The sequence below is a fragment of the Spodoptera frugiperda genome, chromosome 18 (assembly GCF_023101765.2).
Source record: "Spodoptera frugiperda isolate SF20-4 chromosome 18, AGI-APGP_CSIRO_Sfru_2.0, whole genome shotgun sequence".
Classification (NCBI taxonomy): domain Eukaryota; kingdom Metazoa; phylum Arthropoda; class Insecta; order Lepidoptera; family Noctuidae; genus Spodoptera; species Spodoptera frugiperda.
In genome coordinates, this window is record NC_064229.1 from 1,443,354 (window position 1) to 1,459,898 (window position 16,545).

A 16,545-nucleotide genomic window follows, 5' to 3' on the forward strand; every position below is an offset into this window, starting at 1 on the left:
TTTTTAACCGACTTCCCAAAAAGGAGGAGGTTCTCAATTCGGCCGGTAAGATTTTTTTCACCGACTTTATAATATCGGTAGCAAACTAGCAGTGGGTAGACACAGGCAGTACAATGTATAATAGTTATTTTTTGGTTTTTAGTTTACGAAAGTCGGTTTTTTCCTTTACTATCTCGTTAGTTGCGTACTACGATATGGTACGTTTCAGGTTTGATTTTTGATTGGTTTTGAGAATTGTTAGAGTTTAGTATTTGGTACTAGGTATGCTTTACCTGTTAAATTAATAGAATGGGCCGAAATACTGATTTACAATAAAATGCACACGTTTACTGTTCTATTATACATTTGCACTTTGTCAAATGGAGTAAATAACCCATTGTCAACATTGAACTAAAGATATATGTACATCATACATCAACAGCCTATAAGTGGCCATTGCTAACCAAAGGCCTATTTTCGCACGGAGAAGGTTTGAGCATTAATCTACACTAAAGATATGACTGCCTCGTTGGCCGAGTGGTTGCAAGTGCGACTGCCGGGCAAGGGGTCTCGGGTTCGATTCCCGGGTCGGGCATTTTTCGGTTTTTCGAAAATTTCTCAGTAGTAGCACGGAGTCTGGAAATGTGCCCGGTATATGGCAATAGGCTCACCACCTATTACATGGGACTTACAACTTGTGAAAAGTGGGTGTACACAGTGGCATTACGTGCCATAATGTGCACCTCTGCCTACCCCTTCGGGGATTAAAGGCGTAACGATATGTATGTATGTAAAGATATTACCTACCTATATTCTATATAATTAGTAACTTGTAAATAACTCACCAGCTGGTACTATTTGGAAGACACAGGGCCGTTTCTGTCGACCCACTGCGTTGGTAGCGCGGCAGAGCAAGGCGCCATAGTCACGCTCACTCGCTGCCCGGTACCGGAGCTCACTCGATGTTCCACCCGTTGAAACTACACAAGACGGTGTTTATTTATTTATTTCTTCTGTACACAAATAACAGTGAATGGTGAACTTAATACACATTATGGTTTTGAAAGTTAATTAAGTTCCTAAACTCAGGACCTACCTTTAGGGTATTAGGCCGTTACCAATATGAAAAATTTAATGCAGAACAGTTGGTCAGTATGTCTTTCTACAGTCAAGGCCCACAAAAAATTCGATTAAGACCCACCAATGTTTAGGAAACCCTGCCCTAAGGCATTCTCTGAGAGTCAACCATAGTGTAGTGCAAAGAAATCAGGTACATCATTAGATTTGTACCAATAGTTGGAAACGAGAAGATCGTAGCAATCATGATTGCTAAATATGAGTGAGTTACAAAGTCTTTAACCAAGAATTCGTCTTGATTAACTTGTAAATCCTCTGGTGTTATGGGTGTTTCTGGGCGGTTTCGGTTGCTTACCACTAGGTGTACCAATAGTTGAAAATTTTAACAATCATGATTGCTAAATATGAGTGAGTTACAAAGTCTTTAACCAAGAATTCGTCTTGATTAACTTGTAAATCCTCTGGTGTTATGGGTGTTTGTAAGTGGTGTCGATTGCTTACCATTAGGTGATCCTGTTCGTTTTACCGTCTTACCGCCGCAACTCAGAGACATTTTATTATTACTTAAACCATTCTTTAGTAACGATTTTGTTTCGAAAACAATTGCTAAGCACTGGATTAAGTAACCATTAAATGACTCTGAGTGCGGCAGTTAGCCTGTAAACATTACATTTTGTGATGGTCTCATCATCATAAACCTACCGTATCTCGCAGGAGACACCTGGAAGCTCTCGCCACTGTTGTTGAACTGCCAGTAGAACGTGACGTCAGCAGGGTCTGCGTTCACAGTGCAGCGTACGCGCAGCTGTTCGTCAAGGCGCGCGCCAATCAGCAGCGGGGATGGCTGGGCGCATACTGGCGCGTCTGTGAGGAGGAGGGAAAATTTTGGTAATTATTCTGTTTGGGTTGAAATACTTTGTGCAAATGTTGATGTTAAGTGACAGATTATAGCGTGTTGCGGTTTCGATTCCCGCACGAAGCAACTGCAACACATTGTGCGATTCACAAAGTGTAGTTTCTGGTCTGGGTGTCATGTGTATGTGAACTTGTATGTTTATAAACGCGTCCATGGCACATGAGAAAATTCTAGAGTGGGACAACGTTTTTTTTAAATACGCAAGTTTACTTACACTGCACTCTTAAATACACAGCTTGACTGCTGGACTCGCCCATCTGGTTGGCTGCCCTACAAGTGTAGAGACCTCCATCCCTCTTGGTCACCCTCTGGAGGACGAGGGACTTGGTGCTGATGAACACTCCCGAAGACATGTTCTGGCTCACTTGTATGTCCTAGGAAGAAAAATAGTATGGATAAAGGAATACTGCTTCGTTGGTCGAGTGGTCGCAAGCGCGACTGCCAGTCAAGGGGTCTTGGGTTAGATTCCCGGGTCGGGCAAAGTATTGCTGGGCTTTTTTCGGATTTTGGAAAAATTCTTAGTAGTAACACGGAATCCGAAATTGTGCCCTTTGGTGATAAGAGGCGTGACGTTGTGTAAAGGAATACCGAGATGGATACATATCACTAGACAGCAAATTCTAGCGTGAGATCTATTGCCTAATGCTGTGGCCACACTAATGGAATATGCCATTGATTTTGAAAACAAATGAACGATTATGAACTTTAAATGTTCGTACAAACATCAATTATCGCCATAATCAAATGGCATATTCCATTAGTGTGGCCCCAGCATTAACCAATATTCGTAACATAAGTTTCTCACAACAAAGAAAATTCAATTGTCAATATCCTGATATATCGAATAAAGAACAAAGAATACAATAACGGCATACATTTCTAACTATCACAAACTGTAACTGAAACTTCAAAGCGACATCAAAAAACTAAAGCAACAATACATTGAACAGCCCCTCGACTTGCTTTAGATCATTTCAGTCGTCTAGGTGGTTGGAATGAAAAACTTTTCAGGGAACGTTTCAGCGAATCGCTACGTAAATACTTGAGCCTTCCTGAAAGGGTGCTTCACTTTGACCCACACACTTCAAGGGTTTGGTGGAGGAGCCTCGGCTCCTAAATTACCTTAATCGAGCTCCTCAACAGTTTTAAGGGGTTTCCACTTTTTCTTTTGCCGAATGGAATTTACTTACGATTTACTGTGTCGTATTAAGTAGATCAAGGTCACGGTTTAAAGGGAACTCATATGGTTTTTTACTGTACTTTTAATGATCCTTGCTGCTTTTTATTTTAAGGGAGGGGAGGGGTAACTTGTGGCATTGAATATTTTAAATTTTACCGTGTCTCAATCTCTCTTCTGTTATAGACCTCTGTAATGCCACCAGCAGTTGTTCGAAGATAAACAGTTTCTTCATAACTACGAAAAAACTGTTTTGGCTTATACATACAAATTATATGTACTCCTAGATAGTCTACAGGAATCTACATTTTGGAACAAGACAATCACTCTTGAAAAAAAAATATTTTCTACAACCGACTGGCCTGAAAGTCATTGGGGAGTCTTATAACCAATAGCGAACGTTTTATAGCTGATATAACGTTTCTTTTTTTCAGAAGTCCTCTTATCTATACTGTAACTTAAACTAATCCTTCTTCAAAATCAAATACAGACTACTAAGGCCAGCAACGCACCGGTAACTCCTCTAGAGTTGAGGGTGCCCATGGCTGCTTACCATCAGGTGACCAATCTGCTCCTTTGCCCCCTATGCCATAAAGAAGACTAAGGGCTTGTACCTAAAAACTCACTCACGTTATGATACCAGGAGATCCGATGTTCCTTAGGGTTGGCCTTGATGTTGCACTCGAAGTACACATCGTCTCCTTCTTTGATGTCGTTGGGGTTCAGCGTGCTGCCCAGTGACATCGTCAGGACTGGACGGTCTGTTGAAGAACGGATAAATTAATAAAATGTAGATATTATGTATACTTGAGTAGTAATAAAGCTGTCATTGAATATTGAACATTTTATGCATTGACTCGGGTTCGATTCCCGTATCGGGCAAAGCATTATTAGCTTTTTTCAGTTTGTTGAAAATTTCTCAGTAGCATCACGATGTCTGGAATTGTGTCCGGTATATGGAAATAGACTCACTCCCTATTGCATGGGACTTGTTACAAATGTGGTGAAAAGTGGCTGTACATTGTACAATGAAATTACGTGTCGTAATGTGCACTTCTGCCTACCGTTTCGAGGATCAAAACCGTGTTGTTGCATTCTTTAAATGTAACATGATTATTAATGAAAAACATACACTCTTAACTATTAGTTCAAAGCTCGCAATTTACTTTCACAATACGTAATAAAACAGGTAATAAAACCTACACAAAAACGTCTAAAAAACCCTTGTTTAAACCACGTAACGAAACAAAAACAGCTACACAAATAATCACAAAAACTGTTGACTAATTACCTACTTTGTAAAGCCACGAGTAGAGTTACTTTCAAACCGATATGTTACGACAAAGTTGCTCGACTTTGCAATGAAGTTTGGATAGATTCATCAGGTCATTAGTTTGGCGGTACGACTTCTAGTTACTTGAGGAATTAAAATGTCGCATTTTGTTCCTCTAGGGAATTTTCTGAATGCGGTTTTCTGGGACTGAAATAGATTCTGCATTGTATTAAGTACTTTTACCCTTGAATTGATAATATTGACATAGTAACAAGAAGTTTGCAGAGGCACATAAAGATTAATGTCAAAGTCAAAAGTCAAATAATTTATTCCAATTATTAAATCATAAATAAGGCACTTTTGAAATTTCAACAAATAGAGAAATTAATAATAGTCTGTCCGTAAGTGAAGGTAGGCTCGTTAAAAGTGTAGCTTCCATATTTGTTTTAGGTACTCATAAAGCCAACCATGCTGGTTCATTTACAATCAGCTTAAATGGCTAATCAAACATTGCACTGTATCATCAAATTCTAACTAGGTACTTTTGTCATAATTCCATTGCACTAGAGAGTAAGTCTATTGTATCGAGCTAAAATCCAAAATCCGAGCTATAACTATTTCAATAAAATTCTTTACAAACAAAAGCCAATTTAGTATCTGTCTTTAACAAGATTTGAACAAACAATTCGTGATAGGAAGCGAGCCCGGCCTAATTACAGGCATGCGGTGTGTCATCCAATGCTGTAAGTCCCTGTGTTCGTCCGTCCGACTGTTGCGGTGTCGCGGTCCGATCCCACAGAGTTCCGTAGTTCGCTTGTTGTACTTTTTAAATGACCTTTCAACGATTCCAAGTTGATATCGAACTTTGAGTTGTTCAGTTATATGTTTTGAGTGTGTATAGTGACACTAGTTCTACTTTTCATTCACTTTTTTTAAGGAGGGAAAGTCATTCAATGACTTCGCCTTGGGTGAGGCAAGAGGGAGTGTCAGACTCTTACTGACTAAAAACGACCCCGTTCCTACTCCTGCTTGTCGAGCTGGAGCCCCGGTAAACCCGCTAGGTAGTCCGTAGCTCCATGTCTACGTTATAATATCTACCTGCATGCCCCGTCCAGTGGTCTGGGCTGAGGCACACTTTTGAGTTATATATATTTATTTAGAAACTTTCCTTAAAATATGATTGTTTTATAATTGCATCAAATCGATGAAATAATCAGGAAATTAACAAAAACCTTAATAGTTTTAAGTAAACCAAATATCACATTAATGGAAGTAACTTTAAAAGCAACTCTTCTAAACTCACTTCAAACTAAATTATTTCACTTTAAAAATACCTATTACAAGATATCTATGCAAATAATTGTCTATGTATTTCTGCTCCTAACAAAAACAGTATATATTTCTATACTTACAAACAACACTCATTCTGAAGGCATCTTCCAGTGCCACCCTCAGCACAGGGTTGTCAGCGCGACACCTGATCATGGCTCCGTCATCTTCGGGCTGAGGCAGCATCGTCAGTTTGCTGACAGTGGTCGTCTCATTCGTGAACTCGCTGTGCTGTGGGAAAATGTACTTTATTAGTATGGATTTTATTTTGGTTTTTCAATGATACTGTTTGGCTGCGGTTATTGTGGAATAGGGCGGATCGAAATGCAAATGAATAGGCAGATTATCCAATGTTAAGCAATTAGCGCCACCCAATACCAAAGGAGTTCGAAGTATGTTACAGGCCTTGTGAGGAGTCATTCATTTCCCTGGGACTTCAAGGTTCCGGTGTTTGCATGTTTGTATCTACTGTAGATCCTAACTTACAGGAATTGCAGCGGCAAGGGAGGATGTAGCGGGTTTGTCCCAAAAAAATTAGGGTATTTAACGTATGACATTATGACTTTTTTAATCGCAACTTTTTCCTCCAACCTGATAAAACGATAAGAGGAAATAAAGAAGTGAGAATATCCTTCAAAGCACTTACTATACTATACAACGAGGTTCACAAATATCTCTAACTAAGCCAACCAAATTCAGTTTACATTAGAATTTAACAAGAAAATATAACTGGCATAGCGAACGAAATTGTTTGCTCCTACTCGTAGTATTGTTACCGCAGTACACTCAGGCGGATGCAATGTATATACGTTACAAAACTAATTGCGGCCATTCGAGAAAATCTGATGAAAATCCGTTGCGAGCTATTACTAGGTACTGCCTGTGGGGCCACTGTTATGGTTAGTCTATCGATTTTAGTGTTACATTTGTTTCAGTCGACCACCTTATCCATGATGGAGATGAGGATGAATCCTCATTTTCTTCGTTTTCCTTCAAATTTCTACCAAGAGCAACCGAGTAGCTTGTAATCCGCACGATGTCACATCGGCTCATACTGCTACGAGATTCATTATATTTTTGGGGAGAAGGATTCCTTAAAAAAAATTCTAATCAAACAGACCTACGTTGTCGGCAATGCATCTTTAAGTGAAATCATCCAATAACTTTTCACGCCTTGGGTGAGGCAAGTGTCAGACTCTAACTGACTAAAAACCGGCAGCTCGGTTTGTTGATTGTTCTCGTAGCATAGCTTCACTAGAGGACTGACCGACAGACAGACAGATATTTTGTTTTCTTTATATTGTAATATTTGCTTGATGTTCAAAATTATTTATTTCATATATGATTTTGATTTTATGTGGTTACCACCTTTTATGTTGCAAGTTTAATCTGGCTACAGTGACTACTTAGTTATCCGTGTAAATAAAAATACATTAAAGAGTTCTTTGTGTTAGTTTATATAAAAATAAGAATACACCTAGCTCCATCTAGTACTAAGTATGTAACATGTATATTTTATCTGTGGTTTAATAAATGTTCTTCAGTTCGTTCAAGTTGATTTCCTAGACACGTTGTTTTATTCTAATAGGTTATGGGCCCAGAAAATTAAATATATGGCTCTTAGTTTTATTAGCTAAAATATCGCGAAAGTTAAAAGTTATCCAGTAATTAGTGTGATAATAATTCGCAGTAGGATATTTAGTGTAGCTAGCGTAGGAAATCATTTCGTTTTCAAGAAGCAAAAATTATGGCGGCAAATTACATTGTCAATGTGCCTAAATTACGAGGAAGAGAAAATTACAGCGAATGGCAATTTGCAGCGGAAAACTTCTTGATCCTAGAAGGGATGATGAAATGCATTAAACCTGAGGAAGATGCAAGATTGTTTGCCGAGGATGATGCAAAAACAAAAGCGAAGCTAATTCTCACGATTGATTCGTCATTATATGTGCACATTAGAAATGTTTCTACTACAAAGGATTTGTGGGAGAAGCTAAAGGCCTTATTTGATGATTCCGGATTTGCAAGAAGAATAACCTTACTACGAAATCTGATTTCTATAAGACTTGAAAATTGTGTATCCATGATTGCTTATGTGACACAAATTATAGAAACAGGGCAAAAGTTGTGCAACACAGGATTTCAGTTAAATGACGAGTGGATTGGTTCATTATTATTGGCAGGGCTACCTGAAAAATATGCCCCCATGATAATGGCCATAGAACATTCGGGAATTCAAATAACAACAGACGCAATTAAAAGTAAGTTACTTGACATGGAATCGGAAAACGGAATGAACGGAACGAATGATGAATCAAATAGCGCTTTGGTTAGCGGTTATAAAGGTGGGCAACACTCATCGACGGCCAGAAAGTCTATGGTTAGTAAAAATCATGGAGGCCAAAATGGCGGCGCAGTGTCAACAAAGACGAAGAAAGAAATTAAATGTTATCGATGCAAACAAATAGGTCATTATAAATCACAATGCACGGCTGAAGTATCGAATAATAAAGGCAACGAACGTAAACAAACAAATGTGTTCAGTGCCGTCTTTCTAAGCGGAAATTTCAACAACCAAGATTGGTATGTTGATTCTGGAGCCAGTGTGCATTTAACGGCAAATAAACAATGGCTCACGAATATTTCAAATGAAAAGAAAGGTCAGACCATTACAATTGCTGACAAAACACAAGTGCCGATTGAGTGTTCGGGTGATATAAGAATTTCTACCAAGGTTAATGACTGCAATTTTGATGTGGACATAAAGGATGTGTTTTGTGTACCGAAATTAACAACTAACTTACTATCAGTTAGTCAATTAATTCACAAAGGGAATAAAGTTGTGTTTACTACAAACGCCTGTGAAATATATAATCGAAAAGGTACACTGGTGGCTTACGCATTGTTAATAAGTGGAGTTTATAAGCTGCAACTTCAAGAAAACATGTTTGCAGCAGCGGTTATATCGGGTGAGCTCTGGCATCGCAGGTTAGGACACGTAAACAGTGAATGTCTAAATAAAATGCAGAATACAGTGGATGGATTAACCTTGAAAGAAAAAGTTGATATCACAAAATCTAACTGTGCCGTTTGCTGTGAAGGCAAACAGACTAGATTACCTTTTACTCATGTAAGTGAGAGAAGTACAGAGGTGTTGAATATTATTCATACAGATATCTGTGGTCCTATGGAGTGCAATTCTATTGGAGGTTATAAGTACTTCATTCTATTTGTGGATGATTTTAGTAGAATGACAGCTATCTATTTTCTGAAAAATAAGAACGAAGCCTTAAAAAGCTTCATAGAATACAAAACGTTAGTTGAAAATCAAACAAATAAGAAGATAAAAATTATAAGAAGTGACAACGGAAGAGAATTCTGTAATGCTGAGTTTAATTATTATTTAAAGAAAACTGGAATTGTTCATCAAACGACATGTCCATATACTCCCGAACAGAATGGACTAAGTGAACGAATGAACAGAACTTTAGTCGAGAAAGCAAGGTGCATGCTTTTTGATGCACAGTTAAGCAAGAAGTTCTGGGCTGAAGCTACAAACACGGCTGTATATTTACAAAATCGCACAGGTTTGTCAGTGTTACAAGGAAAAACACCTTATGAGCTGTGGCATGGTGTGAAGCCAGATATAAGTCATCTGAGAGTTTTTGGCAGCACGGTAATGACACACATAGCTAAAGAAAAGAGACAAAAGTGGGATAAAAAGGCCCAAAAAGGTATTCTAGTTGGCTATGCTGATGCGAGTAAAGGTTACAGAGTGTATGATCCAGTTAAGAATATGATAATAACCAGCCGTGATGTAATAGTTGTCGAGAAAGAAAACACTACTATAGCAGTAGTAGAACAGAAGAGTGTAAATGAAACTATTAAAGGTACAGACCAGGCATCTTCAGTGGGGGATATGAAAGAAAGCTTGTCTGATACTCTAACATCCCAAGAAGAGTCTACAAATGATTCTGATTCTGAGTATATACCCAGTGAGTATGAAGAAAGTTTAGAGGAAACTGTAACTACCACAAAGGAAGCTAGAAACAGAAAACAACCTGATAGATATGGTTTCAGTAGCCAACAAAATGTCTGTCTTCAAGAAGCTGGAGTTTTAACCCTGCAGGAGGCTCTGACTGGACATGAGAAAGAATATTGGCAAAAAGCAGTAAAAGAAGAACTTCAATGTTTTGAGGAGAATCAAGCTTGGGAGTTAGTTGAAGCTCCAAATAATAGTGATTGTGTGGTTCAATGTAAATGGGTTTTAAAGAAAAAGTGTGATGTGGATGGTAAAGTTTTGTATCGTGCGCGTCTAGTGGCAAAAGGTTTCACTCAGAGACACGGTGTGGACTACAATGAAACATTCTCTCCTGTGGTTAGATATTCTACGTTAAGATTATTGTTTGCTTTGACTGTAAAATTAGATTTTAAAACAACACACTTAGATGTAAAAACAGCCTTTTTAAACGGATATCTTGAGGAAGATATTTTTATGCAAAAGCCAGATTGTTTTGATGATTTAAATGATGGTAAAGTCTTAAAGTTAAAAAAGGCCATTTATGGGCTTAAGCAATCTTCAAGAATGTGGTATAGAAAGGTTGAAGACTGTTTATGTAACATTGGTTATATAAAATCAAAATATGAACCTTGTTTGTTTATTAAGAGAACCAAGACATATATAACTGTAATTGCTCTGTATGTCGATGATTTTTTCATATTTAGCAATGATTGTAATGAAGTAATAAAGTTAAAAAGGTCATTAGGAGACAATTTCAAGATTAAAGACCTAGGACCTATAAGACAATGTTTGGGTATGCGAGTTGTGTGCAATAAAAATTCTGTAACATTAGACCAAGAGAGTTATATAGACCAGTTGTTGGGTAAATTTAATATGTTGGATTGTCATATTTCAAATACACCAATGGAATGTAAATTGAACCTTAGTACAGGCAACAAATGTGATGTTAGCATACCATACCAGCGCCTGATAGGTAGTTTAATGTATTTGTCTGTCTTAACTCGTCCAGACATTTCATTCTCAGTTAGTTACATGAGTCAATTTAACAATTGTTTTACTAAAGAACATTGGTGTCATGCAAAAAGAATTTTGAAATATTTAAAGAAAACAAAACATTATGCTTTAAAATATGACTCAAAACTTAATTCTGAAATTATTGGTTATGTTGATGCCGATTGGGGCAGTGATGTCATTAGTAGAAGGTCATATACAGGTTTTGTGTTTCAATTATCAGGTGCTGCAATATCTTGGGAAAGCAGGAAACAAAAGGTTGTTGCACTCTCTAGTACAGAGGCAGAGTATATAGGTATCTCTGAATGCTGTAAAGAAGCTATTTATTTGCGAAACTTACAATGTGAAATAACTGCCAGTTCATATACTATTATTCTGTACAATGATAACCAAAGTGCACAAAAATTACTGTTGAATCCTGTTTTTCATAATAGGTCTAAGCATATAGATATAAGGTTTCATTTTTGTAAAGAGATTATTGCTCAAAATTTGGTAAATGTTCAGTACCTATGTACAGCTGATATGCCAGCTGATTTGCTTACTAAAAGTTTAAATTCAATTAAGCATAAAGCCTTTGTGAATGCTGTTGGTTTGGTAGAAAAATGAGTTACTTGTATTATTTTTATATAGTGGGGGTGTTAGTTTATATAAAAATAAGAATACACCTAGCTCCATCTAGTACTAAGTATGTAACATGTATATTTTATCTGTGGTTTAATAAATGTTCTTCAGTTCGTTCAAGTTGATTTCCTAGACACGTTGTTTTATTCTAATACTTTGCAAAATAAATAATACAATGGGTACATGGTTACTGAATCTTAGGGATAAGTTAAAGTGAAATGGATTACTTACTAGACTAGAAGCTAGGTTTTGGCATGGGCTGACCACAACATATTGGAAATGGATTAAATTTTAGGTATAAATTGATCATTTTAGAAGATTCCCTTGTAATCTAGCTAGACTCGACGTTGACACAGATAAGTCATTCATCACATAGGCCTAAGATTTTGAAGACTTACGACGCTTATTATTTGTTGAGACAGTTTCTCTAGGTTTTATTTTTAACGTGAGAGCCATGTTTTAACACAAATGGACCGTATCGACCGGAGTATCACTCCGGCCTCATAGGAAACCAGTGTGAAACAACTTATGTGAAATTGTAACGTGTGTTTGTGAACTCGTATGTTTGTAAACGCACCCACGAAGCAGGAGAAAATATTAGAGTGAGGCAACGTTTAAAAAAAATGCTTGGATTGGACGTACCGCGGTGAAACTTACCGAAGATGATAATTATAGAAAACCAATATGAACTTCGAATTGGAATATTCAAAACGATACCTTAATCACTCATCATAAAGTACCAGTTTCCCTCACCACACCAGAAGCTATACATATAACAAAAGATTAATTCCCCACCACTGCAACTACAGATTAATCCCAGTACAATTAGTACTTCAACCCACCAACACCTTTTGGAAAAAAGAAAAGAAAAAAGATCTCAAAATAACTGGATAAAGTTCTTGCGTAATCTTCGTTAGACTTTAAGACCAACTTGGGACTAGAAGTTTGCACATCTAAGAGCTTGTTCAGACGTGACGATGGAATGGAAAAATAAGGTCAGAGCCAGACGTTTTATGTAGATTAGTGTGCGGTAATTATGGAGAGCTGTGATTGGTTGTGAGGTGTTTTGATGGTTTTATTGACGTTGATGTTGTGTGTACACACATGTTTCTGTTATCTCCTGATGTAAATGAATAAAGTAGGAGATTTAAAGGTTCATTGCCACATTGAAAAAAATGTTGTAAAATGATGTCTAATGTATTAAAAATGTAGTGTATTTTTATAATAACTACGTGAGACATATTAAATTACTAAAAAAACACTGTTTACTGGCGTTCTTGTATACATAGAAAAGCTCTACTGCTTCGAGTCACAGAGGGACTCAGTCTCAACTTACTGCTTATACCGTACGTTTTCAAGAGCTTTTCTCCATTTATTTGTGAGTAAACCGTGATTGTTTAGTTTAGTTAAAAGTAATTCGTTCTCTGATTATAGATAATGATAATTATGTCCATTTTAACTATTACATTTTATTAGCGACTATAATGTCATGATAGTCACACTAATAAACCGGCACATTTTAATTCCAAAATACGAGTGCACTTCACAACACACCAGACAAAAGGTTCCAGGAATTTTAGCTAAATCTATCACAGATCGCGTTATCTGAACAAGTTCTAATTCTAACGAAGTTCGGCTCCAAAATGCCATGATAACTAAGCATCATTAATTTTCGCCGTCTCCCTGCGAGGGAATCCACCTAATTCTATACGTAAACTTAGATGTTCGCTAATCCATTTAACCTGGATAAACAGGGCATTACTTGGTGATTCGGATGTTATTATAGTCTATCTCTTGCTTTTTTAAAGAAGTAAAATTGAATGTTATTTGACTACTTAAGTGGTGTTTAACAGAAGTCAAATAAGTAGATAAATTAAAGTATTTTTTGTGGCAGACGGATCACCTGATGGTAAGCAATCGATCGCCGCTAGTGGGCACTCTCATTATACTAAAGGAACCAAATACAACGTATGTTGTTATTAACTAAATACAACATACGGTTTACATGCGTAAAAATATTGAGAAAGGCTCTACTAGTTTCGAGTCACAGAGGGACTTTTACACCATTAGAATAGAGTGCGCTGACGTCACGCAACCTACTCAACACTCTACAGTAATTTATGTCTCACGATAGTTGTTATAAAAATATTTAAATATGGGGAATTTCGTATTTTGGGGTTGGAGATTGCAGAAGTCATGATCATTCGTGTCGAACCATAGATCTCCAACGCGTACATCGTCATTCCACAAATATGTCAAGCTTTTATTTAACCTAAGAGTTAAGCACAACTGTTTTCAAATGAGTGTCATGAAATATGGGACAATTCCATTGCCTACATCCCAACTATGGCCTCCAGACTAGGTGATGTCTAGCCACCTAAAGCATTTACTAATTGTTACGATTATGTCAAAGAGACAGCTCTTTAGACGTATTTGGGTTAATAATGATGACAACATTTAGTTTTTATAGTCGGTAACTAGGTTAATTAGCATCAAAAATGTAGCAAAAAGCAAAATACTGTCTTCTACTCATTAATATGTATTACTGGTTTCATTTAAACCACAATTTTCTTTAAACTCATTATTTATTACATAATGTACTGTATTAGAAAACCACAAGTTACATTTTCGCTTGCTAATTAAATATAAAATACTTAATCGTATTGTGTTCCCTATTCCCTGAGACACCAAACAAACTCATTATCCCTTCATTAAAATTTACGTAATAATCAAAATGTTTTAATGTATAAGGATTGTGGTTTTTACCTTCGGAGAAAAAATATGGCTCTCAAAATGGCGTCAGACCCTTTATTCTTCGAAGGCATTTTTTATGGAATAAGCCGGTAAATGAGCAGACGGTAAATCACCCGATGGTAAGCAATCGCACTAAACACTTGAAACACCAGACTTTACAAGTGCGTTGCCGGCCTTTTGGGGGTTAGGGATTTAAGGGTTGTTGGGGAATCGGGGATTGGGAAGATTGGGCCTCCGGTAACCTCACTCACACAATGAAAGCGTTGTTTCACGTCGGTTTTCTGCTCGGCCGTGGTATCACTCCGGTCGAGCCGGCCCATTCGTGCCGAAGCATGGCTCTCCCACACTTATCATTGCAACATCCCACACTCATCATTACATTGGCAAATGTTTGATAACCCACTTGTAGAACTTACATGCAAATTCTGTGCTTTGAATTACATACTAACTAGTTCTTAGTTTGAATTTCGCAACTAGTTATTCGAGAAAGGAAAAGGTATATTAACGTAGGTGTAATAGATATTAAAATTGTGTTAAGCGAAGGATTATTCGACTAAGTAAGAAACTTAGTGGTCTTTTACATAAGGATGGTTGCTTATTTTGGCTATAGTGCCATCTATTGGTTTATGCTCGAACTATGTTCAATAGTGTCATCATTATAGCTACATCTTTGTCGTATCACTCACAAGTCGTCTACTGTCCAACATAGATCTCTCCCAAGACTTCCAAATCGGTCAGTCATTCAATAAGTGTAACATACAATTGGTCTTAACTAAAAATCACGGCTAACTCACGCAAATTAGTGGAGAAAAGCTCTACTAGTTTCGAGTCACAGAGGAACAGCGTGCGCAGACGCGGCGACGTTGCGCAGTCTACTGCTATAGGCTATTCTTTTATTCCATTAATTTACGTGAGTAAACGGTGATTTTTATTTAATTTAGTATGTCTCACGATAGATATTACCTCCAAAAATACATAGTCGTTCCATGAAAAATTTCTCATAATCTTCACTCATCTTACCTTTCCCTTCGTGTATCTTCTGTTCTCCCTAAACCAGGTGACCTGGGCTGCCGGTCTACTGCCATGGGTGACGCAGATGATGGTGATCTCCGAGTCAGCTGACATCTGCCCAGGTTTGTTGGTTATCATCACTGATGTCGGTCGCACTGTAGACAAAAGTATTAGTATCAATATAGGGAAAATGCATCTAATGTATTAGGTATTTTGGCACTGTACGAGTACTTTAAAAATTGGTGTGCACAAATTTTATAATTTTGACGAGTTTTTGCAACGTTAACGAGACTAATAATTTCGTGATCTTTTTCAAGTAATTTTTTTCTACTCATTTATACGAACTAAGATTTACTTATATGTATTTTCTTTTTTTTTGGAAAATAGGTAAAGTAGTCTAGACAGATTTTACGTAATACAAGTATATCTAATAAAAAATAGCTTATAACATACACACTAATATACCCACTTCGCAGAATAACATAACGAGTCTGCCACTACTTGCGATTACTTTATTAAGCAAAGAAGAAAATTGGCCACATTATGCTCAACGTATTTTGCACCCTTTACAGTATTGGGTCCTAACACTTTTGAATAAAACTTTCCATGTCCTTAGCTTACTAGACACCCCAGAATAAAACTTTCCATGTACTCACATTATTTTTGGGATAAATTTATTTTTGCATCAATTTTATCCCAACGGTTTACCTGTTATGTTATTAGTCCCATGTAATACGGGACGGGAATACATTTTGGTTGAGCCTTGAAAAATTGTTTATCTATACATATTAAAATCGTTTGTTGTACATTGAAAATAAAAATAAAAAAAATAGCAGGGGTTATTGTTATGTCATGTCTAACCCAAAAATGTAATAATTTTTTTTGTCTGTTTGTCTGTTTGTCTGTTTTCTGTTTGTCTACTCGTTGTGCGCGCTAATCTACGGCTGATCCGAGTTGGATGCGGTTTTCACGAATATATTGTGGGATGCTTATGTTCGGTTCATAAATAGTTACTCACGTATTCTATGTATTTTCTTATTTGACGGAAAATTTGGTACAGATATAGTTTAGTCTAGAAAGGACATAGATATATTTTTATTTCAAAAAATTTTATTTAAATAAAAATAAAATAAAAATAAAATAAAAATAAAATAAAAATAAAAATAAAATAAAATAAAAATAAAATAAAAAGAAAATAAAAATAAAATAAAAATAAAATAAAAATAAAATAAAAATAAAATAAAAATAAAATAAAAATAAAATAAAAATAAAATAAAAATAAAATAAAAATAAAATAAAAATAAAATAAATTAAAATAAAAATAAAATAAAAATAAAATAAAAATAAAATAAAAATAAAATAAAAATAAAATAAAA

The 16,545-nt window shown here is 36.4% G+C and overlaps 1 protein-coding gene across 1 annotated transcript in view; it reads right to left on the reverse strand.

Moving 5' to 3' along the window:
• The window catches only part of LOC118278130 (hemicentin-2), a 161,705-nt gene that overhangs the window by 18,166 nt on the left and 126,994 nt on the right, over positions 1 to 16,545 (reverse strand). Inside the window, exons 8-13 of the mRNA XM_050700260.1 lie at positions 15,179 to 15,324; positions 5,835 to 5,982; positions 3,780 to 3,910; positions 2,187 to 2,346; positions 1,759 to 1,920; positions 825 to 959 (exon numbers count right to left, since the gene is read on the reverse strand). Of these exons, the coding sequence (XP_050556217.1) occupies positions 825 to 959; positions 1,759 to 1,920; positions 2,187 to 2,346; positions 3,780 to 3,910; positions 5,835 to 5,982; positions 15,179 to 15,324 (882 nt within the window). The remainder of the gene's footprint in view (positions 1 to 824; positions 960 to 1,758; positions 1,921 to 2,186; positions 2,347 to 3,779; positions 3,911 to 5,834; positions 5,983 to 15,178; positions 15,325 to 16,545) is intronic.